Source organism: Scomber japonicus, chromosome 4 (genome assembly GCF_027409825.1).
Source record: "Scomber japonicus isolate fScoJap1 chromosome 4, fScoJap1.pri, whole genome shotgun sequence".
In the NCBI taxonomy this organism is placed as follows: domain Eukaryota; kingdom Metazoa; phylum Chordata; class Actinopteri; order Scombriformes; family Scombridae; genus Scomber; species Scomber japonicus.
Window position 1 is genome coordinate 11,489,059 of NC_070581.1, and position 26,382 is coordinate 11,515,440.

General features: G+C 40.9%; 1 protein-coding gene across 1 annotated transcript in view; it reads right to left on the minus strand.

The window, feature by feature from the left end:
* The window catches only part of bsna (bassoon presynaptic cytomatrix protein a), a 104,314-nt gene that overhangs the window by 70,839 nt on the left and 7,093 nt on the right, over positions 1–26,382 (minus strand). The window contains exon 2 of the mRNA XM_053317689.1: positions 1,229–2,770. Within this exon, the coding sequence (XP_053173664.1) occupies positions 1,229–2,770 (1,542 nt within the window). The remainder of the gene's footprint in view (positions 1–1,228; positions 2,771–26,382) is intronic.

Below are 26,382 nucleotides of genomic sequence, written 5' to 3' on the forward strand. Positions count from 1 at the left end.
GCTTGTTAGCATGTAGCGATCTATCTGACAAAGCAATTGGTAGAAATAGAAAGTGACAAGTTGGCATTCACTCCAGCCCTCCAGCCATCAGAAAGTTAAATATTTATTTAAATTAAACAACAATTACTTTGTGAGCACATACAATACAGCTCCTATGAAAATTTACCAGCATGAGTACTCGCTGTAAATCATCATAACTGATTAACTGTAATCGCTCATTAATATGTCTGAACTCGACTCAGTGATATTAGATCTTTTTTTTATTACTATTACTACTGTTGAGTAGTGTCTCTGTGATTTTAATGGGGTTTTCTTACTTATGGAACAGAATAGAACTGAAGTTCATGAGGCATTTAATTAAGACTCATAAAACTTTCAAACTGTATTGTAGCAGATCATTTGACAGATGAATATCAAATGGTGCTTTAAAATCTCGGAAGTAAATCAATGTTTCTTACTGAGTAATAACCCGGATTATTTCAGTAAGATAATTTGTAAGAAATACTACCGTTTAAAGGGAATGAATGTAATAAAGGGTTAATATTATCAAAAAAATGTCAGCACGGTACTTCATATCTAATCAGTTAAAATTTGAACATAATTAATCACTGCACTCGGGAATTAAGTTATCAAGGGTAAACAAATCCAACGATTCAAAGCTCAGTTAGATCCAAGTATCTGGCTGTGTGTATGTAGATGTATAATCATGTAGTTAAAATTACAAACAGTAGAAAGGGGTGAGATTAAAGTGAGGGATAGACAGGGTTGTACTGTAGTAGGGTAGTTAGATGGAAATAGAGATCAAAGACAAAAAGACAACTTAGGGCTATCACAGGAAGACAGAAAGATATTTGTTACGAAAGTTATGAAATGAAATACATGCTTATAAACACTGACTATTTAAGAGTAAGAAAATAGAAAATAGAGTGAATTCCTTCCAGAGTAAAGACAAAGATGAGAGGTTCACGACTAACAGCACCACACAGTAAAGAGGAAGAGATTCAAGAATGGACTGCTTCTGAATGGTTTCAATTGTCTGGAAGGACACGACTCTGACTATGAGTGTGTATGAGTGTGCGTGTATGTATGTGTGTGTGTGTGTGTGTGTGTGTGTGCGTGCAAGTTCAGTTCTTATTCTTAAATACAAGTGTATGAAAACATGGTGAAAGACGTGTATGAAGACTTTGTATGAACACGGTTTCGTATGTATGTGTAAAAATCCTCTTACCTCCACCAGATGTGGCGTAGGGTTGAAACCACACAGGTTGCACACTTGGCTGTGACACTGCGTACAGGAGTTATAGTTGGGCGGGTCGGAGCTGCCGATGTTCAGCTCTGTTTTACAAAGAGGACAGTTCACCTTGGGCTTCACAGGCTCTGGCACAGGAGCTGCCATGGGCTCCTGCTTCTGCTGCGCTTTCTGCAGATGTGCAGGTGATTGCTGCTGTTGGTATCCTTGCTGTGGCCCTCTTTGATGATGTATGGGCGATTGCTGTTGCAGCATGCCTGGTTGATGGGGCGTGGTCTGCTGCTGTTGCTTATGGGTTGGCGCATGTGGACCACCTGATTGGGGACCTACCATATGGCCTGGTGCATGAGGACCCCCCATTTGGCCTGGTGCATGAGGACCCCCCACTTGGCTCGGTGCATAGGGGCCTCCCATTTGGCTTGGTGCGTGAGGGCCACCCATTTGAGTTGGAGCATGAGGGCCCCCCATCCCGAATGGTTTGGTGCCCGGGGCCCCTTGTTGCTGCTGCCTGTTGTCAGGTGTTGCATTACTAAACACCACCTTGCCTCGAGCCGGGCTGGGTTGGGTAGAGGTGGTGGGTAGAGGGTCGACATTGATTAGGGTGCTAGCCTGATTGAGAAGCGATGCCCCGAAGCCAAATAGCTTGGTCAGGCCATCCTGCGCAGGAGGTGGGGCCTGACTCTGAGGCCTGTGGGCTGGGGAGGAGCCGGCACTTCTGGTCTGGTCATGGTGCCGTGCCATGGACTGGTGCATCGGAGAACCGCGACCCAAATCGGGTTGGGAGGGCGCTTTGGTCAAGCCAGGGAGTGGCACAGCGCCAGGGTGGGGAATTCGTGGACCTCCAGGCTGGTTGGGGCCTCCTGCAGGACCTCCAACAGCTACTGGAGCTCCTTGACCTCTCTGGGAATATGGGTCGGACCTCATCCCCTGCTGAGACGGCCCTGTCTGAGCCTGGGGACCACCAGGGGTTGGGTGTCTCTGTAAGCCTGGGGAGGTATGAGACTGAGTCTGAGGCCCTGACTTGGATGCAGGGTACGACTGGTGATGAGGCTGAGTCTGAGGCCCTGGCTGGGATGCAGGGTAAGACTGGGGATGAGGCTGAGTCTGAGGCCCTGGCTGGGATGGAGGGTAAGACTGGGGATGAGGCTGAGTCTGAGGCCCTGGCTGGGATGGAGGGTAAGTCTGGGGGTGGGACTGGGGGTACTGCTGAGACTGGGAGTATGGCTGGGACTGGGAGTAGGGTTGAGATTGGCCGTAGGGCTGAGACTGAGGATGCTGCTGCTGTTGCTGCTGCTGTTGCTGCTGCTGCTGCCGCTGGGTGGACTGACTCTGCGCCAAAGATTTGGGCTGTGGCGCTGCTGTCGGCTGTGTTGGCTGAGGTGCAGGCTGCTGAGGCTGGACGATGGGTTTGGCTTGGTGGGATGGAGAGTGAATCTGCTGTTGGCTCTTAGAGCGAGGCGTGGTCATATCAATGCCAAGAGCCCGCTGCATCTGACAATTCAGACACAGCCATTCCTGGACCTGCAAACAGAAAGCAGACAGGTTTGACATTAATTTTAACTTATTAAAAGCTACCTCATTTCCCCTTAAAAGTCTTTACGGTTGAAGAAAATCACTTTATTTGGTCTGTCTGACATTCACATATACATATACTGTGTTGGCTTGTTCAAACAAGACTAAAATACTTTGTATCTTTGGAGACTTTGGATCCACCACTGGGATTTAAAATTAATTCTGTGGGTTCAACGCTTGGTCGCAAAACATGTTTGTACTGACTGCGAAGTGGTCATGGTTTAAGTTTGCTGTAGTGACGTAAGATAAGGCTTAGCAACCAAACAACCGCTCTTAAAGCAGGGAAAAGAAAGATAGAAGCAACAGGAAATGAATACGAAAGAGAATAAATGGGTTTCTGCAAAAGATAGAGGGCAGTAAAGATATTAAACATTGCCATGATTCATTAATTTTCCCTTTCAGAGCTGATTGCTATTGATTTCTTTAAATATCATTGCTGACTCAGACAGGATGAGCCAGTGTCTCTTATCATCTAAACCACATGGACACTGTATTCATTCATCCAAACTTCAAAGCAGCAGATGAGAGAGAGCGAGAGAGAGAGAGAGAGAGAGAGAGTGCATTTGGATGGCTACACATAAAATACAGTCCATCTTTGCTCCTGTGGAAAACAGAAGCGCAGAGACAATAGTTGTAATCAACCAGAAATAGAAGGAGAGAGAGGATTGAATCAACCACAAATTGACTGCGGTACTGAGTGATTGCCGAGCCGAACCCACAACCTGAGTGAAAGGCATTACAATACATCCCTCGCAGACACACACATAAATCCACACGGGTATACACATACACTCACACACACACACACAGACATATCAACACAAGTGACACATACAGACATAGAACAGACAGACATACACACACACACACAGTCAAATGAAACGAATACGAAAAACAACTCCGCATCTAAAAATAAAATAAATAACATCACCCCTCCTCATCATCTTCTCCTGTCCTCCTCCCTCCTCTTCTTCCTCCAGATGAGAGCTGATACACCCCTCGTGTCCGGACCTTGCTTTGGCTCTCTAATATCTCCCGACTGAAAAAAAGCCACACAGCTCCTCTCCGAACAGTGTCAACATGCTCTCGTTCCCGTCTGTCCTACTGGAGCATCGCATCCTCCTCTGCGACCCAGCGACCATATAAATAGCTATTTTAGCTCCTCTGCAACCAGGGCAAAGCTAGTAAATCTCTGCACGTTTCTCCCATCCCCTCTCCTTCCCACAATGCAATGCGCAAACATACAGTACTGTGTCACCCCTCCCACCATCCGCTGAACCCCCATCTATTTTCTCCTTTATTGCGAGGACAAAGTGGCTCCTTACATTTGAAGGGAAGATGTGGAAAGCACAGGGAGGGGGGAAAAGGGGGGAGAAATGCCTGCATCAGTCACGTACCCTAACTAAGCAGTTCCTCCCTCTGTGCTGTCCCAGCCTGCTTTGCTGTCTGGCATTTTCTAGCTTGACAGCATTACTGATCCCATGTTCTGTTAACTCAGCGGCTACAGCCACTGGTACAGCCTGACATCCTCCTTTCCTCCCTAACAAATTCTCTTTGTAGCTCTTTTCCTCTCCTCTCTGCTTCTATTCTCTCTGTTTTACATCCCTCTGCTTTTTCCTACTACTTCCCATTTTTCTTGTTTTCCATCTTTGCCCCCATTTTTTTTCCTCCTCTCTCTCTGATCAGGTTGAAAATGTAGGTCTCGTTCCTCTAATAGCCGAAGCGAATGGAGATTTGAAAGAATAATTTTGCTGTGCAGGGTCCTCCCACACTGTGCTGCCATAATTACATCTGATGAAGATGGCAAGAGGGAGATGAGGAGAGGTAGATAGAGAAGAAGAGGAAAGGGGGGGGGGCAGCTGATTTTAATGAGTCCCTGTCTATCCCTCTGCTACACAGGAGACTCTTGAAGGAGTGAAGGATGGAGCGAGAGATGGAGGGATGGGAAAGGGTGAGGAGGAGATGGAGAGCGAGCGAACAGTGGAGGGAAAGGAGTCAGCAGTTTTTTAATCCAGGCAGCTCTTCAGCTCTCATCATGTCAAACTTAATCAGCAGCACAGCAGCACAGAATATCCACTTCTGCTTCAAAACCAGCCAATCTTTTGCACTTAAGTAAGTGTTCCGAAGAGATGAAGAGGAATCACATAGCTAAGGGTTTTTTTTGTTGTTTTTTGGGGGGTGGGGGGAGAGTGGGGGGTGTTAAAGAGTCAGTTCAATAAATTATGAAAAGGAAAAAAACGTCACTCAACTCCTGTGATATCAGGTCATGCAAATAGTTTCATTTTTGCAAGATTGGAGGTATAAGTCTCTAAAGTTTCTGCCTGAAGTCTATTCATTTGTGGTGTTCACAAAGTCAGAATAGAACATATTATATTCTAAAGATTCAACAGCAACCTGCCTTTCCAGTACCCGTCACTCTGGATAGTCTGTGAGCTGTTTCATAAGGGTTATTTCTTTAGTTACAAAAATAGTTCCAATGAACACTGTTGACATTGAAATCCATTATATTGGATTGGCAGCAGAAATCTGTGACAAATAAAACTTGTGCAGGTAATAAAACTTCTCTTTTTTGGGTAAACTGATCATGTAATGAAGCTACAAGATTCCGCAATGCAGATTCGTATGGGCTAACCTGTGCACTTCATGTTCCTGATGTATTTTTTCTAACTGAATTGAATGTACAGTTTGTGCAGTGATGATCGATCTTTGGCTATGCTTACTCACGGGTGTTAACTGTAATACCAATTCTCAGACTTGAATAATGTATTTTTGCTCTCAAAAATCTGACGGTAGTATCTATCTCCACTTGTTTAATCCTGACCTATCACAAGGTTTTTATGTGCATGACACAGCTTTGTTTGCCCTTTTACTGCAGGTGCTTACTGGAGCATTTATGCTAATTGAAAGAGGCACACAGCTCAGATTTAGAGCGTGATTCCTCGGTAAATGTGCAGGCTTAACAACAAAATTGGCAGGCTGAGTTTGACTTTAAATTTCTCACTTATTGTATGAAGCCAATATTCCTTTTTAACAGGGGATCGGTGGTAATGACACAACAAACAGCTCACAATTAGTGTAGTGTTTAGTGTGCAGCGTGTACATTAGTTAAATACTGCTAAATAACTTCTAAACAGAGTGTAACAGGAAGCGTGGTCATTGCAATAACATAATACAATCAGATGATAAATAGGTGCACTTGCACAGAGCTACAGCACAAGGCCAAACTTGGATACAGGGTTTTTATCCACTTATTTCTCACTTAACCTTTAACCAAGGAGTCTAACTGTGATGAAAAATACCTTTTCCTAGAGAAAGTTGGGCGGGAAGCAAGCATCATGTAGCAACTGAAAATGTAACAACTGCTGGTTAATGCAATAACTAACACAGGAGGAGAGTGCTACAAGTGAATGGAGCTAAAAGGTTAAGAAACTTGCTTTTAAGCCCAAAATATTAAAAAAAGAGTCAATACTATGCTTGGTGGTAGGATATGGCTTCTGTTTTATCTTTGCTACCACAAAGCAGCTCCAAGTTTCTCCAATAATAAAATGACTTTACTGGTTTTCACAGCAGACATTTAGACATGTCGTGGTAGAAAAAGCACAGATGTTACTAATAACATTAAAAATGGCTCTGTTCTGTTTGACAGTGTAACAGTGAGCCAGCGTGTGCAACATCAGGGCCATGAAACTGAACCAGCAGACATCATTCAACATTGTTTATGAGCAACCGCCATCTTCAGGCCCTGTAAAAGTGCCCCAAAAGGCCCCTCAAAGAGTCCCAGCCCTATGTTTAAAACCACCTGATAGAGACTGATGACTGATAAGCCAGTCACGACACAGCTTTGACAGGTGTCTTATGTACCTCAAAAGCATCAGAGTGCAGGTGTCACCACAAGGGATAGCCCAGTCAAATTTCTCCCCGTCAGTTTGCATGCAGCGTCTCGGCCAGGCTCAGGCAATTTTCAGGCCTGTGGGAGCTACTGTAGGAGTAAATGTCTTTCCTGGAGATAGGAAAATGAACCCGACAATCTCCAACCCTGCTGACTGTGCCAGAAGAAATGTAAAGGAGAGGGAAACCAGTACGCCAAAGAGTACTTTCCCTCAACTCATTTCTTAAACAAAATCAGCCTTTTTCTTCTTATTTGTTGTATAAATGGATTTTAAGGAATGCCATAATTGAAGTTCATATGTAAATGCACTCAGATTGAATTAGGCACAAACAATGAGGTAAATTCTATTTGGTACCATAAGTGCTATGAAACAAATCCTCATATCTAAGGACAACATAGGTTTGTCAGTGTCTTCCAAAATGATTGATATTACTACAATGAATATGAATCACATTTATTAATCAGCCATCTCCATAGTTAAGGTGTGATTCATTTAAGGCAACTAAAACTACTTGTTGGTTAGGGGAGGATTGTGGTCATGTGTTATCTGTTAGTTTGAGACAGGATTGAGACACTTTGTAACAACATAAAACACATTTTTTTGTCTGTGAAAGAGAACAGCCCATTGTCACGCAAAGCTCCAAATACAAATTATTAGAATCAAGTAACACGCACGCACACACACAGACTCACACACAGACACACACACACAGACACACACACACACACACTCTATAAAACAACCTTCAATTGGATTCATTCCACCAGGTCTAAAGGTGTTACAATAATGCTTGAACAGATGCAGAAATAGGAAAATGCATTTGATGATAATCAAATGTATGCAGATATTGCAGTTGGTCAGATGTACTGTATTTGCATTATTCTCAGTAAATGAAGCCGTGACATTCAGAAAAAATGAATAAAAAACATAATTTTCAGAATGTGAGGAAAATCCTAACATCTAGCAGTAGTGAGTTTGTTTAGGAGGTTTTTAGTGCTCATGATAAACAATCAGGTTTTTTTTTTTTTCAATACACAGAAATTAAGAAGAGACTGTAAGCATTAAACACAGCAACCACACAAAAAGAGCCAATTTTAAAGATTTAATGAACTTCCTATAGCTGGAACTGCTGCCCTGTTATATCAGCTGGCTTTACAGATTAGCAGAGGGATGAGTAAAACAATTACATGGATGAAACTGTGACGCCAGCTGCAATATCTGTCAAAATAGTTAGCCCATATCATGCAGCTACTTCTGAGAGAGGGCCAGTGGAAGTTCCACAGAGCAGAGTTCACCGTGACTCTATAATCTAATTTGTCATTAATTAGCCTGGAGACACAGAGAGAAGAGACAAAAAGGAGCAGAGAGGAGAAGGAGGTGGGAGGATCAAGATCCAATCAAAGAGCTAAAACAGCATGGAGACGAAAATCTATGAGGTCCTCTTTCGCCCCCTGCTTTTTGTTATCCCGCATCTCCCTATTGGTTTATCTGGTGCTCGCTAATCAAGACAATAGCTGCAGATGGCATGGTTCAATATTGTTGTAGAGGTGGTTAATATTTGACATGTTTACCTCTTTTGGTCAGTGGCTTTATATCATTCATACACACACTCACTGTCTCACCGTATAACACACACACACACACACACACACACACACACACACACACACACACACACACACACACACACACACACAAAATAAGTTATAACCTTTGAAGAAAAAAAGGACACAGACAGACAGACAGACAGACAGACAGGCCGACAGACAGACAGACAGTTAGATGACTTTACTAATCCACAGAGGGAAATTAAATTGTCAAAGTTGGACATGGACATAAACCCACTCACCTCCACATTCATGCACAGTACACACTCATGCACACACGCACACACACACAAACACGGCAACCAGCTGTCAACATAAAATATTCATGTCACAGATCTCCAAACACTACCAGCACCGAACAGGTGTTACAGCCGCTTTAATGTAGCAAACTAGAGGTGTGACTCGGAACATCGGCAGACATTTCACCTCACAGGAAAAAAAAAAAAAAAAGATTATAAACTACATCCCAATAACACTCTGATATTTTTTTTCCATTTTCAAATATTCTCCCTTTTTTTTTTTTTTTTTTCTTGGGAGTTGTTTTGGCTTCACCGTCAGCCAGCCACAGTCCCGTACTGCTGGCAGCTCCACTGGAACGTTCCGATGATAAAGCCTTTACTCAAGGGCACCTCAATAGATTTAATGGACCCTCACACATACAAACACTCCTACAGTGGTTCCTCCTTTCATCTGAGTACTGCACATTCATAGTTTAGTGTATTCGTCAAGCTGCAGGTGAGATTATTGCACCTTTATATTATATTGTGTAGCGTGTACAGTATTGTGAAGTGAGGCTGAAACAAACACTCTGGTTTTATGTGTAAGCGATTACACACTTTAAAGTTACCTGGAGTTTGACCTTAAACACTGATTTCAGCCACATATCTGTGTGTACCTCACAATTTATGTCCCGTGTGCCGTGGTCTTGTAAGGAGGTGGTCAGTAAGGGTGTGGAGGTCAGGGTGGTGGGTGTGTACGTCTGAGTCCGACTGAGGATCTAATGATAGGTGGTAGGTGTGGAGTTACTCTTATTATTTCATACTCCTATTAGCCATCAGGTTTTTTTTCTTGTAAATGGATATGATGATAAATACTATGAGTCCACAGTCAGGGTTTCTGTCATAATAAAATTGTATATTACTTGAGGATTCGTCCATATCGACCCTCTTATTGAATTATCAAATTGCCTTACCGTTTATTCTGATACAGCCCTCTGTGTTGACACTGAGGTATCAGATAAGGGTACAAGAAGTGACAAACTGAAATAGGAACTATTTGTTTTAAAACATCACTTTTTAAGCTCAAACTGGTATCCTTGTGGAAGTATCTGCAAAACTACATCTGTCTGCGTCAGCTCTCAAAAACAGTGGTGCAGAAACAGCAACAGCACAACGGGAGTAGAACTACCCTATGACTGCTGCATTAAGAAATTACAGTAGCTGACATTTTTCATTGAGCAGTTTCACTCACTCTGCACGGACAGAGGCGGAAGGTCTGCTACAACATGCACAGTTACAGGTGCCTTTATTACACCAAAATGAGGTTGAACTAACTTGTCGTGAGAGGTAATTGGCTCAGAGTGGCTGGAAATGTTATATGTAATGTAAAGTAAATGGAGCTCGCTGCAGGCGTTAGAAGCTGTTTGCGGTTTGGTGTTGAGGTCTGGTCTGGGCTGCTCGTTTTCCCTGTCATGGGAAAAGGCTACATTCACATTAACACGTGGTGTACACACACACACACACACACACACACACACACACACATACAAATACACACACACTTTATGCAAGTAAAGACACACACCAATACCCGCATGTAGTGCACTACACATCACCACATGCTCCTGCAGAATCCATAAGCACCTCCACATAGGGGCATGTATACAGCATTTACAGTAATAGACCTGTCTATCAATATGGTGTGTAGCCTTTCAGGGTGAGGGGAGGAGGGGTGGGGGACTAAAAATACAATAGGAGTGGAGGAAAGAGAGATGAATGCTGATTGTTAGGGAATGAGAGAACAAGGGATGAGAAGGAAACAGATGCTTTTAAGGTTGAGTCAAATGTATCTGTGGAAGCATTTTATATTCTGTAGCAGGTTACAAATTGCAAAAAGGGGAATTTGAATCTGTGTGTGAATATGCTGATTAATTCAATGCATATTCAAGCCAGTCACACCCAGGGTACACTAACAAAGGTGTTTTCACTTATTTCAACTGATTGAACCTCTCCTCAGGACTCATGAACAGCCTGTGATTGACATGTCACTTCACTCCCTTTTGTAAGTTTTGTTTAACCTGCTGAGAAGACGTTTTGATGCGTCTGCAAATTAATTGAACATCTCGAATAAGCAAGAGAAAGTATGCTCCTTGTAAATTGTGCTTTTCAATGTCTGCTTTTATGATGCCTGTGATAAAACTAGCATAAGCAGAGCATTGTTTTGGTTTTGGAAATGTTGATCTGACTGAAGATGAATCAGAATCAAGTAGAAATGTAGGAATGAAAGTGCGACAGTGTGACAGAGGACAGTACTGCATTAAAATGACTATAAATATTAGGTTAATAAGGATGAGGAATACAGTATGCAAGGAAGCACAATATATGAAATGTAACATGAGCAGGTCTTAAGGGGGCACACATGCGTTCATTGTATGTCCCCCATTAATCTTGACTTTCAGTCATTGAGTGGAGGCTCTTATGCTGAGTGACTCCAGTGAGTGAACAGTTTGTCTGGTCGCTCACAGTCATGGCAGTAGACTAATGTACTGATCAATATTCCACACAGAGAGAGGACGTTCCAGGAAATTTTCCCATGATGAAGCATGCTGATTCTACGGCTAATTATGGAAACTCACATACACACGCACACATTTCTAATTTTACTACTTGTGAGGTCAGTCATTGACCAAATGCTTTCAAGCTCCTACATCACCAATATCTACACACATCGCATGTTCATGTGCTTTGTGTTTCACTCAATCAAGGACTGAATTTTACACACATTTTTGAAATGTTGTGAAACAAAAATACTTGTTACCATAAGTGAGATTAAGTCACTCGGAATAAACCCAATCAAAAATGGATGGCAGGAGCAAAACTGAGAGAAGTAGAGATCATAGAATGAGGTGGATTGTCTCTTCATCTCACATCATGGTGACAAGAAGAAACAACTGAAATACAAAACTAAAGTAAACAAAGCAACAATAAAGGTAAGTGAGGGTGAAATATGAATAATCCATGTGCTTGAACAGTAGCATGATTTACAATCCTACAATGCATAAACTCTTCTCTAAAGGACAAGAGGAGTACATGAGTACATGTGTATGATGAACAGGGGAAATACTTAGTGTCAAATGAAGGTGTAGTGAGTTGGCAGGTTGTACCAAGAATACACAGACAAACATTTTTGTTGCCAACACAAGATAATCACCATTTCAGAAGAAAATGTACCCAGAGGTAGAGTATCTTCAGGAATTCAAAAAACAATAATTATTCTGACAAAGGAAACCATTCTATACAACCTATACACCTTTGGCATCACTTTCGGTAGTTATAGTACAAATATGATTGATAAAGACTCAAGCTGCTGGCATTAAAAGGAGGATGAACTGACTAAATAGATTGATGGCATCAAAACTACAACATACTACAGAACTGAAAGGGTGGGTCATGCAAGTCTTTCTTTGACAGAATGAGATCACACTGACAGATTAGACGCTCAAGATTTTAATGATGCTGAATTATCAACTTAAATGAAAGTGAATACTTAGTGAAGTTGATACGTAGCATTTTGAAAATGTAAAGTGTCATCACAATAAATCATTAATTAGCTTTAAAAAGGGTTGATGTAGTAGAATATGGTTTAGTTAATTAGAAATGAATGTGTTCAAATTGTTCCTTTTTTTTGGATTTGGATTTGATGTGTGTTGATTTTGGGGAAATAAGACAGCTGTGTATCCTGATGTGTTGACTTGCTTTATCCTGCAATGATAGTCAAATAATGTGTGTTTACTGTTCAAATAGAAATGAATCGCACTCTTGGTTGCCAGGATTTTGTAACCTGCTTGTTTCTGCTACATTTCCTGCTCAATATGTATGTTTGCAGGAGACAGGGTTAGGGTTGGGGTTAGATAGGTGGGATACTTGTCAACAGCAAGATCCTAGTTCCTTCATTTTGTGTTCAAACCACATATTAAACACTATAAAAGCCTAAGCAAGACTGTGGTTTTCATATTAAATTGTTAAATTGTTTAGATACTGTATATTCTTACTCCTATAAGAATGACACTCATATTTTAGGCAACTACGTGCAGTTACTGAGCCTCTTGAGCTAAATGACATAAGAAAAACAGGAGTAAATATTCAAGAGTTTTATTAAACTGCCCAGTCATACTCTGCATTCATGCATTTCTCCTTTTGTTTCTCATATTATTCAGTAATATGTCTGGAAAAATGCTCATTGGAGTCTAACACTTGAAATGTAACATCTGAAGACAGAGAACGACTCCTCTTTCATTCAAGTCCTAATGGCACTGCAGCTGACAGTTCATTCTCTGCTTTGTTCTGATGAATGGACCATACACACACACACACACACACACACACACACACACACACACACACACACACCAAGGTCTATCTCAGTGTGATTACCATCAGCAAGCTCCTGACCAAGAGACAGTCATAAAACACAATCACCTTTCACTTGTGAGGGTGTGCAACAACACACAAAGACACACAGGCACACACACACACACACACGCACACACACGCACTAAGGCCTGTTCCAGTTTCATAAATCCAGTTCTTATCATGCCATCTCAGTACACACTGTCTGTTGCGACATAAACACCCCTGTGCCCGTCCTCACTGACACACACACACACACACACACACAAACCACCTGTGCCATTCATCCATTGCCTCCCTTCACTGAATAACCCCAACTGGTCGATTGTATTGACCACTATCACACCATAATGCATGTTTCTTAATTAAAATCTGCCTCAGCACTTTGAGTTCCATCTAATATGACCACAGCCTTTATGTGAACTCTGTGTGAGGAAGTATGTGTGTGTGTGTGTGTGTGTGTGTGTGTGTGTGTGTGTGTGCGAGAGAGTGTGTACATACAGTATATCTATAGAAAGGCAGATAGGGAGAGAGACGGATAGACGGATACTAAGTGATAGAGAAAAGAGAGAGTGTATGTGTGTGTGTGTGTGTGTGTGTGTGTGTGAGAGAGAGAGTGTGTACATACAGTATATCTATAGAAAGGCAGATAGGGAGAGAGACGGATAGACGGATACTAAGTGATAGAGAAAAGAGAGAGTGTATGTGTGTGTGTGTGTGTGTGTGTGTGTGCGTGCGTGTGTACTCGCCTGCACGCAATTTGTGATTAAAAGCCTGGGTCTAAGCCTGTGCTGTTAGATCAATAGTAGATTTGAGTCAGACTGAAAAACAATACCACGGTGCAATGGATGGATGGCTGCATGGGAAAAGTAAGAACTCATAAAGCATTTGAAAGCATTTATAAATGCAAATAAACAGACTAAATAGAAGATATTGAATCGGAGGAGGAGAAGAGGGTGATTAGAGGGAAAAGAAAAGGTGGAGGAAATAGAAGAAGGAAGAAAAGGAGCTGTCAATTGATGAGATGACCGAAGTAAAGAGAAAGCAGAAGAAGAAAAGGGAAGCAGAGTGATGGTGGGACTCTAATGCATTTTTAATGAGAAAACCATGTTTCCAGTTTGTTTACAGTACATATAGTACATGTCCTCTTTTCTTCTGTAGGTCTGTAACAATGCCCACATGGAAAGTAGCTTTTGTTCTTTGTTACTATATGTAACAAGTTAATAAACATTAAAACAGAGGTATTAAAGAGAGGTATTTTTAAACAAAATGTATAGTTCTACTTGACAAGAAATCTAGCTCAAGGTCCATTACCATCTTTATTCTGGAGCTTTCTACCACATGTCACAATTTTCCTGAGCGCATGGAGATTGCCAATTGGTCAAACTACTTTTATTGTCAAAGAACTTACATGACACTACATAAAAAACTGTAAGATTAACAGCTCTTCCACACTGAGTGAATGTTTAATGGTAATTGAAATATTTAAACTAGCATGTCTGAATTTCTGGCACTAAAACATTGTCAAATTATTTCATGTGCTACAACCAAAATGGGTAGAGGACCGTTTTATGTTAGATGTTCACAAACGCTGCCCAAAGTAGCAGATGGTGAAACCATTGAAAACCTAACAGCTGTACCCTTCAATAAAATGTAATAAAAAGCAAAAATCCAGTTTTGAATGGAGAAGAAAAGACCGAGCAAAGGAGAGAGACGACAGGAGTGAACCTTAGCTTGGAAACTATTCATTAAAGAGCTCTGCAAGTTGAATGGCTCCAAAACTGATATTAGAGTTTCTCTGCGTCTGAATGGAAGTCAACCTGCTATATATTTGGCTTAGAAAGTCCCTTTAGTCTCAAAGGGGAGATTTACTTCTTCAGAAAAGCAGCAGCATTGGTTATTTGTTAAAACAGCTCAATATGAGATCAGTGCAGGAAGTAATGTCCTTACAGTGCACTGAGAAGTCAGGATGTGGAAGCCTGGTTGGTGAAAGGACATCCCCTACAGTATCATCAGTCAGTTTCATACTGAAACCTTAACCATACCTTAAAGATTCCCTGTGGAGTTTTCTTGTAAACACATTTTCCTTGAGGTCTAACTAATGTGTTGAGTGGATTTCACCCCCCTTTAAAACATTTCCAAAGCTAATTTAAATAAAAATAAGTTTTTAACCTTGTTTGTTTACTTGCCAGCAGTCTTTTTCATGACCTTTGTTGGTGCATTGCAACACTTCTTTGCATGTTACCACCACCAACTGTCAGTGGAGTAACATGAAACAAAATAATTTGTACCCCATCGTCCACAGGCTCCTTTTCGGGCATGTGTGTCCGTGTATGTGTGCACAACACAAATAATAGAGGAACCCATTCCTAAAAGCCCTCCTCTGTAGTGGTAGTGGCAGAAACTCTGCAGGGTACATTTGACCATTGGGGCATATGATCAGAAGAGACTTTAATATGTCACTTATCACTTTTGTCACTTGGTACTCTCATATGGACTCTTTTTTTTATACATTGGTATACATTAGGTATGAGGACTTGCTGCACATAGTATCCATCCCCAACACCCAATCCCAAAAAGGTGCAGGTTAACAACTCAAGTCCCCATTCAGACAGAGAAGCTGCACTCAAGACACAAGGATCAAGCAAGACTATGATGTGAGCCATGGGTGTGCTCTAAAACCTCATGGGTACAGTCAGTTTGAGCTGAGTGTGCGGGGTTTAAACTCTATTCAGTCAGGCATAAAATCAGTAAATTCCCTTCATTATTGAACTGATCACAAAGATTATAAACAAGATGGAAGAATAAACATAATTTACGTGCCTTGTTACAGCTGAATCCAAATTGAAATAGTTCAAAAGCTGTGTAAATATTTAAAGTTTATAAAAGCATCTCCGAGATTCAGCTTCACACCTGTCACCTTATATGCCAACTGCAATCCATTTAAAACACATTTTCAAGCCATTGCTGTCAATGACAAGTGGTGTATACAAATAAGATCCACTGCCGCTTATTGGTGGCCCGTTGCAGTTTGACAGATGATCTATACTGCGTCTACTCAAAAACTTGAATTGCTTTTGGCTTCTTTCTTTTTACCTCATGCTCAAAACCCTATAAGTTGCTTTTTTCCTTTAAAATACATGGGAGTTTAAAACCTTCATGAAGAGAAGCTTAGCTAGCAGCTGGACAATTCTGCTAGCCATTGACAATTCATGGACAATGGCATCAACATGAATATCTTCTCAGTGGTACATGAACATATGTTTAGGTGGGTTGAATTTGGACAGGTAATGTAAAAAGTTAAATATACATAAGTTTTTCAGACTTTTCTCAAAGGGGATGAGCGGCCCACTAACATAGTTAGTTTAATTGATTTAAGATTTTAATTTTTTTGCTGTGATAAGTTTCCTTCGATAGCTTGAACAACCACAACATGAGGCAGACATGATATTGAGGACAATGCATTAAAAGGTGTTGGTATACCTCAAGAGAAAAGACAGATAAGACATCTGTCCATCCAGGAAGCCAGCCAGACAGCCAGACAGTGCAGGCCTGTTTGCAGAGGTGTAAGAGTGTGAATGAGTTGTATCACCTCCACCTCAAACAGTCTTATCACTGAGGGACAGCACCCAGCCAGCCTTTTAAATACCTCCTACGGCCAGTCTTTCCCCTTCCATGAACCACTGTTCTCCCTCCTCTTGTCCTCTCGTCCTTTATTCTCCGCTGTGTGCATGTGTGATCGGAGTGGACATCAGTAGCAACTGTATGTGTTTGAGTCTGTCTCGGCAAGGGAGGGTTATTAAGTCTGTGTGCGCATTCACAAACTATGTGTGTAAGAGATCAGTGACACAGGATCGAGCAGACGTTTTTGAAGGCTATGTCCTTAAACAACTCCTCTCAGCTGACTGGCAGTTGACAGGATTTACTGAAACCTATCCACAGTCAAGACTGACACCATTAAGAGGGGGGAAATAAGCTGGGGTCATCACAGATATGCACATCACCAAGTGCTTTTCTTTGTAAATCCACAAGGCTGTCACTGGAAAGATTGAATTTTATTGTCAAATTGTTTTACAGCACAAAGGCATGACTCACAAGAGGGTGCTATTATTCCTGTACAGCCAGAGATAAAACTCCAGTTTTTTGAAATGCAGCATACATATCTGCTCAGGAAATCACTTGTCCTATGTTTTTCCCTTTGAGAAAAAAACAGTGATCAAAATAACCACCGCCATCTGCTGATGTAGCTGGAGTCCTTATTCCACAACAGCAAATCAAATTTTGCATAAGGCAATAAAGTAGCATTTGATCATAGGTAGAGCAGACAGTCACAGTGAGCCTGATAGCATCCTGCTACACAACACAAGGGCAACAACCCACATTAGCTTTCCTGCTTTAATCCCCTTCTTATCTAACTTAGATACGTGAACACACACCTTGTCCTGCACTTTAGCTTGTTGAACAAGCTGCAAAACAAACATTCACAGGGGAATATTGTACCACTTTATGTCAGTTAGCAGGCTAGATAGCTAATTAGCTGCTCAGCTGCAGCACATTAAACTGCATGTTACCTAAAAATGTGACTTCAGTCCAGTTAGATGCTGGTTAGGTCATTGCTCTTTAAAACCTCTGTTAGTGACACTCTTTCTGTCCACAACTTGTTGCTACAGCAGTTTGTTCACTTTGTCTTCGTCCCATACGATGTAACACCATAGCCTGCCAGCTAATGTCAATCATACAAGACACTGGCATGCTGAGACAAAAAGGAGTATTATTGTGACTGCAAAGATAGATGATTAAATGTGATTTCAGTTGGATTTTAAGGACTTCAAGTTCTGTTCAGATTCACCCGCAATGTTACATAATGCAGAACATATGTTAGCCAGCCAAAACATGACTTCATGTTTAGATACTGTACAATAAACATATAGATGCTGTCAACTAATGCCAATTTTTCACATTACTTTGTCTTAATCAATGTCTGATGGTATTAAATAAAGGATTAATTAAAGATGCATTGCACGGAATCAAAAGGCTTCAGGTTATGTGAAATGGTCACATCTTTTTCATCTCTATAGTTCCTTTTGGTTGAGTTAGACTTTCTCAGCATGTTGTTGCTGTCTGTCTGCAGGCAGATGTGAGTGCCAGAAAAAGGCATTAATAATTTAAAGCAACTCATTATAAATTCCTGCGCTTGAACTCCTGGGCTTGCAACTGCATTCATGGCGTGTGTGTGTGTGTGTATGTGCTTGCATGTGGACATGTGTGTATCTATGTCAGTGTGAGTGGTTGGGAGCCAACTTAAGTATTCATGTGTCTGGGTGCATGTTTATATTTCTAAGCGCAGGTCTATTAGGTGCACACACATATCGTACACATCTATCAGATGTATGTGTGTGTGTGTGCGTGTGTCCCCAGGTGTGTGCTGTTAGCCCGGGGCTCCTCTCTCTTTCTCTTTCCAGTCCTAGCCTGGCTGGAGCCTCTCTGCTGCTCTGTTCTCATGGTTAATGCATGTAGAGAGAGAATCCTCATCCCTCCAGTTTCTCCCCGTCTTTCTCCCCCATCTCGCCCTACGTCCCCAGAATAGACCTGGTCCTCACCATACAGAACATGAAGAAAGATAACTCTGTTCCTCTGCCATTTCTGACGCACACCTCAGAGGACGAGTTGGAGAAGCAGAGAGAGAGAGATAGGATGAGAGAGAAAGGGCAAGGAGATAAGAGGGAGGAAAAAGTGGGAGAAGGGGGTGATAAGGCGACATAAGGGCATATATTAAAGGTAAGGTGAGGGAGCAAAAGGAGGTACAGTAGAGGGGAGAAAAGCCTGCTGTGAAAAAGACTGCAAAGAAACTCCCTCATGTATTCCTGTATCTGTCTAGTCCAGTATATAGTAGTCCAGTATATATAGTACAGCATATAAAAATATCTGATGACGATTACGATGACAAATACTGAAATTCCTTACATACTGTATGCACACATATAAAAGTAAGCATTACAAAGGGTTAAAACTAGTCTGGGATCTTGTCCTTGTTGCTGATTTTTAGATTGGTGGTGTTGACAAAATGTATCCCAGTAGCATGACATTAATATTTTGTTATAACTGTTAAGATAAATACTAAAGCAACTAAAACCACATGACAAAAACAAAACATACTCAATTATCTGACACAGTCACGCTATGACTACAGCAAGGTTAGGTTTAGGCACAAAAACAACTTTGTTATGTTTCAGAAATATCATAATTGTGAACTGTAATAGGCCCTACAACAATAATAGGAAATAATAATGATATATATGACCTAGCACCGCAATCAGGTTTTGTTGTATCATTCTGTTTCTGTCATTCCAGTAGTTTCCTCTGCTACATGGGCTGTGCTTTAACCAGTGCCAGGTTAGAGAGACGGAACAAAAGGCATAGGCCGCACACATAGGGCAGCTATCATTGTGATACTTCTGCTTGGCTACAATATGCGATAATCCTGAACTGCAATTACAGTGAATCACACACAGACACCATTTCCCATAACTGCTATTTAGCCAGAAATGTATTCCCCCACAACAAAGAGGACTGTAAACAGGTACATTGCTGTTTGCTGTAATATTTTCTCTTGCTGGTACTAAATATCCAGAAACATAAAAATATGCCAACTGGGTGGTGCTTCTCTCTAAAACTGTCACACTCCACTACGAGCGTCAGTTTCAACTCGACAGGCCCCAGCAGAAAATAAACCAAGTGTGATTGAATTCAGATTTTGTCAGATCTGCTTGGAATTCATTTATAGGGATATATACAGTAGGCAATGCAGCTGCTGTCATCAATAGATCATTATTGTTAGTGTCTAGTGAGCCGATTGCTCCATTTTCAGTTGAGTTCAGACCCCAGAGGACCAGCCCCAACTCCTTAAAACCTGTTACATTTTTAAATTGTTTGGAGGTTGTAGATTTTGCTTATTTGAGCTGAGAATTGGCTCTCTTGTAATCAGGCAAGTTTATGAGTCAGTGTCAGCCCCCAGTGTTTTGGCAACCTGAACACAAAACAGATTACTGCAAATATCTTGATCTTGATAGAAAGCGATCCTTTTTTTTTAACTTTAGCAATCAGGAGAGACTTAACATATATGGAGTTGGCCATGGGGAAACATCAATATAATGAGGGAAAGAATGGAGAATGACAAATCATGACAATAGTGGCATAATAGAAGAGACAGTAAAGCCACTGATTGAAATGAGAGCAGATTCAGTATCAAGCACTGATTGACACAAAGGTAGATGATGTGAAAATACTCTTGGCCATTCAATGACTGCTTCTATTACAACTGATAGAAAATGCGTGCTAACTCTGACAGGGCACTGAAATAGAAACAGATGAGCAGATGTATATGGATTATGAATACTCTTTATATAGATATCAAAATACCTCACATGATATCAGGACAAATAAGCAGACAGTATAAATACCACAAATTAAGCTAGCTGGTTGCAGTTAGCCTAAAGGTGTTGACACATCCCATGCTATTAAAGCCACATCCGCTAACAGTTTGCTAACCATAACCTGACCATAAAAATGTGCATTAAGTCACATTTTACGATGTGTTAGCTATTAACTAAACACAAAGAAAGTGATTTGAAGAAGCTGGTGCCAAGCTAGCTATTAGCCAACCACACAGATTTATTTCATGTTGAAAATGGTATCCATTAGTCTGTTGACAACAAGCGCTGTATTTGATGTACTGTCCTATGTTAGAAACCAAAGCTTTGAGCAGAACTTGGTAAAGTGCATCTGGCTATCATTAAATGTTTTAGCATGAACATTCTCCACTTAAGCCAATAATGTTATTGCACAGAGGCCTACTATTGTATACTGTTTTTTTTAAGAGCAAGGTGCACAGTAGGCTTCAGGAAATAAGAAGAAATCCGTTAATTAACACCTTAAAACAGCAGCAGCAGCTTAGTGAGCTCTGTGAAGACAGAAAAATAAATGACCAAAGACAAAGAGGGGAAATATTCTTGTTTGTGAGTTATAGTGTGTTAGTTATGCTATGTTTATTCATGCCTGACTCGGTGTTACTGTATATGGATGTTTAGTTCTGTGTTTACGTGTACAGTACATGTCCCCCGGTGGCCCTGATAATGCTGTTGCCATCGCAGTCACTCCCAGCAGATTTCTCCGCCTTGATGTTCCAACATAACCCACAGAGCTCCACAAACAGAAACATTCAGCGTTACCCGTCATCTCCGCATACACACACACACACACACACAAACACGCATCGCAGACCTGGTTTTGCATGGCGTGATTGTTCGCTTGTCAAGGTGTGAAAACTATTAACAGCCAGAAGTGACGTTAGGGGGAAGGTAAGGATAAAAAGGTGTCAGGAAGGACAAAAAAAAGAGGAAACAGGATAACCAAAAAAAAAAAAAGTGTGAGCTCAGAGTGAGGCTGAGGAGGACAAAAGGGAAATAGAAGTATGACAAGTGGAGATTTTTAAATCAGAAGAATGTGTAAAGCTGTGTTATTTGTATGTAGATTTATGAGACTGGGCTGGCAATTAACAAAATTAACCATTTTTATTTAACTAACCAAATTGATCTTTTAATTAAGCCAATCTCTGTCCGTGTGGAAGAACCCTCAGGGAAAATCTGGTTAGCTCATGTAACTGTCCTGTGGTGATACCGTGAGCAAGTGAAAATGTGTGTCAGTGCCCACGTATGAGCATTCCACATACAGTATGCACACGTGTCTCCACTCAAATTTGTTCATAAGCATCCTGTGTGCGATAGTGTGTGTGTGTGTATGTGTGTATGTGTGTGTGTGTGTACATCTCCGTTGAACTGTCAGTGCCACTGGAGGCTTTTCAAACAGGATTTCTGCTGCTTGGCGGAGGTTTATGCCTGGAGCTTTTGATTCGCCGCTCGCTCACGGAAAGCCATGCATGACAGACTGCCTCCTCTACCGCAGAGGAGAGAGGGGAAAGAGGGGAAAGAGAGGGGAAAGAGAGGGGAGAGAGAGAGAGGAGAGAGAGGGGAGAGAGGGGAAAGAGAGGGGAAAGAGAGGGGAAAGAGAGGGGAAAGAGAGGGGAGAGACGATGAAGATGAGTGGAGGGAGAAAGTGAAAGGCGGGCAGTGAGGAGAGAGGTGGATAAAAGGTGGAGGAAGGAAGGAATATGGACCTGAAACAGTAAGAACGAGGGTGGAAGACAAAGACACAGACAGACAGGAAGAATAAAAATGTGAGGAAGTGAAGCCTGCTCTGTAATTAGTTTGGTGAATTGCGGGATGAAATATATTTCCAACGCTACGTTGACAATGTTTTACCCACATTTCTGCAAAGTTGAAAGGTGGACTTTGAGATTTCCAACACTTAATATGAAAATTAATTGCATGTCAGGATTCAGGCAATCCCTTTAAATTCTCACTGCCAGCAACAACCCGGTAATGACATACATTATGACTAATAACGTACAATATTTGTGACCGCTTTTTGAGTCTGCCGTACGATTCCCTATAAGCCAGTGTTTCGGCAACTCAATTAGGATTACTGTTAGTAAGGAAGCCTTCAAAAGGTTCAAACTGGGTGAAAGAGTTTGCCAGTAATAATTTGCAGCAGTAAAGACCAGCTCCTTCTTGAATTGCAATACATTTGGCTTGGTTTCATAAGGGAGAGCTGCTCTGCTGCTGAGTGATGACTGCCTTGGGAGTTATTTAGTTACTAATGAATGAATGAATGAATGAATGAATGAATGAATGAATGAATGAATGGAAGATGATCAGATTTTTGTGGGAAAAGTTTACAGAATATGGTTTGGTTCAATATTGAAAATAAAAGTTAATCATGTTGCACTAGAGCCTTTTATGTAAGATAACTTTGTTCGGAAACATTCTATAAAGATCTCGGCAGCGTATTGTATTCAAATGACAAGAAAAGCAATGCAGACAATGGATCAGTGATGAGCTGACAGCAGCCATCACTATATTTATCTCAGTTCTAGGTGTCGTCTAAATTATAATCATTATACCCCGCCGGCGGTTATGAAAATATATCCTCTCATTTAGGTCGCCACGGTCATGTCCGTCATTACGGAGAAAATCGTCATTGTCTTTGGTCCTTATGAGCGACCGGCTCCTTTCCTTCACAGGGAAACTGCCATTAGGGTGATAAATATATTATGTCGTTAACGAAAAATGTAAGAGGTAATTATCTAAGTGTCATTCCTGTAACCTGTGTCATTAGCGTTATTATTATTAGTATTATCATTATTATTATCATTAACAGGGCTGCTATCAGGAATAGGATAGCCACCACTGGAGCTTAACACTCTGGACTGCATGTGCTTATCATTATATGGGTTTGTCTCATGGCTCAGCTGGCTTCCATAGATTTACACTAAAGGTGTAGACACTAAATTATGGTTGGATCACAGAGAATGACTTTTATAAACTAAAAGATGATTGGAAAGTTCCCGGTGTCATAACAGTCAAGAGGAGAAGTTAAAGATACGTTTTCCCTGTGTGTGTGTTCCTGCAACTTTTCTCCCCTGTTCACTTTCCACATTTATTGAACAGCAGTTATTAACTTTGATGGGATTTTTTTTGTCTTTTACCATTTTTATTTTAAGTAGGCTCATATTGAGACTAGAGGTAGAAGTGGAGTAGGGAGGATGACAGGGAGGATGACACAGATGTGACCTCAGTAGAATAAGAGTGGAATATTACACTAGATTATTTTGGGGTTTGAGCACAGAAGTTCATTCTTGAACTTGAGAGCAGCGCGTGTGACAAAATTATCTTCACAAAGACCACTTACTAGCTTTTTAAGAGGACTTTATCAGTGATTGGAGCTGGTAAAGATGTCATCATGTGACCTTAGTGTGGCATGTTGGTCACATGATACACAATATCATTGCATGTAGGTCACATGATGACACCTGCGCCTGTTGAAGACAGTAGGATGCAGTTAAAAGCTCTGAAAATGCCAGCAAGTGAACCTAAGATGGAGATAGTTTTTCATGTGTTTTCTTGGTTAGATTTCTCTTGTTTATACAATCTGTTAATATCTTATATTTTTGTATCCTTTTTTAACTACAACAACCACAGTTATTATGATCTCTTTGTGTCATCAACACACAAACTGAAACGTATTTGTTTAGTAGTTATTTCCACTTGCACAATTTTTTGGTCTGCGATGTATTTCTAAATATATTCTCCATGAACATCCACATGTGAAGTTCTGGAAATGACAATAATGTTCCCTTTTGCAGTTGGTGTGCTCTGTGTGTGTGTGTGTGTGTGTGTGTGTGTGAGAGAGAGTGTGAGTACGTGACCTCCAACTGTGAGGAAGATGTTTAATTAGCCATGATGAGGTATAGAAATAGCTCATAAGTGAAATGGGCTGGAATGTTCTCCGTATCAGACATCACGGTGGTGGTGGTGATAAAACGCTCTGACGTCCTCGCTCATATCCACGCAAATCGCTCTAAATCCTTTCTCCTTTTTTTCTCAACCTTGTTAGAAACTGTAAATGTCTGTCTGCCATTTTCTGGCACTGTAACACCTTTTACTTTCTTTCTTTTCTTCTTTGTCTTTCCTTCTCATTCACACATTGCTTGAGAAATCACAGTAGAAACCAAAGTTGATATTCTCTTTATATACTTATAATTTGGAAGCACAAATATGTTTCCAATGAAATGAGATGCCAAATGTAATGGAAGTGTAATCCATTACATTAGCTACATTTTCATTATATGGAAAGATCGTGGTCTTGGTCAACATCGTCTTGAAGTGAAGAACAAGTCTTTTTTGTGCTTTATTTCTACACAATTTACTGTAAGATGTTTACAGCAGCTGAAGACACTGAATGTCTACTATGTTTCTTCTGTTGATGGCAGCAAAGGCAGGAAGGGATGTATAGGTATAGAGATAGTGGGAATGAGACCGGATAGATGGATAGGTTTTTACCTCGATCGCCCCCTCGCCTTGTCACTCTCTCTCTGCTTCAACACGGTGTCAGGAACAAGAGATAAAGCCAGGGATCCTGACTGTGAATAAATCCTTCCACACTCACAAATAAAACAGTCTACTCATGCGCTGTTGTCGGCAGCATGTTATATACTGTAAGACCTAATATTTCAACTTTTTCATTTTCACTTGGATGCCTAAAATCTGCCTTTTTTACCCCCCTTTTCTTTATATGTAAAATACTGTATCTCTAACATAATGCTCAAGATTTCCTCGCAGCCGCTATCTCAACTTCACATTCAGTCAATAAATAAACTCACAGCATAATTATGATAATGTTAATATGATAATTATGAAAGATAAGATAACCTACTGTTAATCTATATCTAAGCAATAGTAGGACATCACTGCTTATTTGTTCCAATGAAACTTAACAATGCTCAGTCATTTAACAGCGACACATAAATGGTCATTAATCCGCAGTCATGGTTAAACTCCATTAACAAAACACACTGTGTGTATGCGGCTTACTGATGACTCAACACGAGGAAGTCACACACATGCACACACACCCACACACACACTCACACAGAAATTGCTAAGATTTCAGAGGCGAGAACAGAGGAGCGCAATCGGCGGATTCTTCCGGAAATTAATTAATCCACCTCACTTACACACGCGCTCACACACACACACACTCACACACACACACTTTTTTTCTATTAACGGCCCTATGTGCACGCCGAGTCTAAATTTAGCACCCAGTCTGTCGAACAACAAACAGGCTGCAGGGAGGAAGACAAGCTGCCAAAAGGCTTATATGACTGACTGGTGGAGAGATGCTGATGTGATGGATGCAGGTAGCCAAGAACAAGTCAATGTTAACAACAATCCAAGAAATAGCATCAAACCTTCAGAAACTTACTGTAACATGCAGCAGTTATACTATTTCACTGATTTAAATCAATTCATTTGATTGATACTTTGATCTCTTTGACAAAGGCAGCATTAATCTGTTTGTATAAAGGTATGAACATGCTACATTTCCCATGAGTCATTCATTTTAAGCAGAGAGACCTATGAAGAAGGAGTTATTGAGATTTAATCTACTCTAAGGTGAATCCCCTAATGGTAATGTTGTGGTACACGATAAGCCAATTTCTCCCCTCTGTCCTTTTTTTCTCATGTAATTTGATTTGTTTAAGTAAAACTACTGTCAATAAAAGCTAAAAGCTGTGCAGGGAATCAGTGTGTAGCGCAATGAATTTGACTGAAATAAAGAATCAACACAACCTAATGTTTTAAAGCTCCCAATTTGCATATAACCTTTTCTATTTTACCACTTTCAATCCATTTTACTGCGTGAATGTTTAACTGCTTTCACCTCTGGAAAGCTTCGATTTGCAGTTTGAAACATTGTCTGGTACACAGGAAGTGATGCGTTTAATGTTTACTGCATGAAAAGAGCTTTCCTTTTTC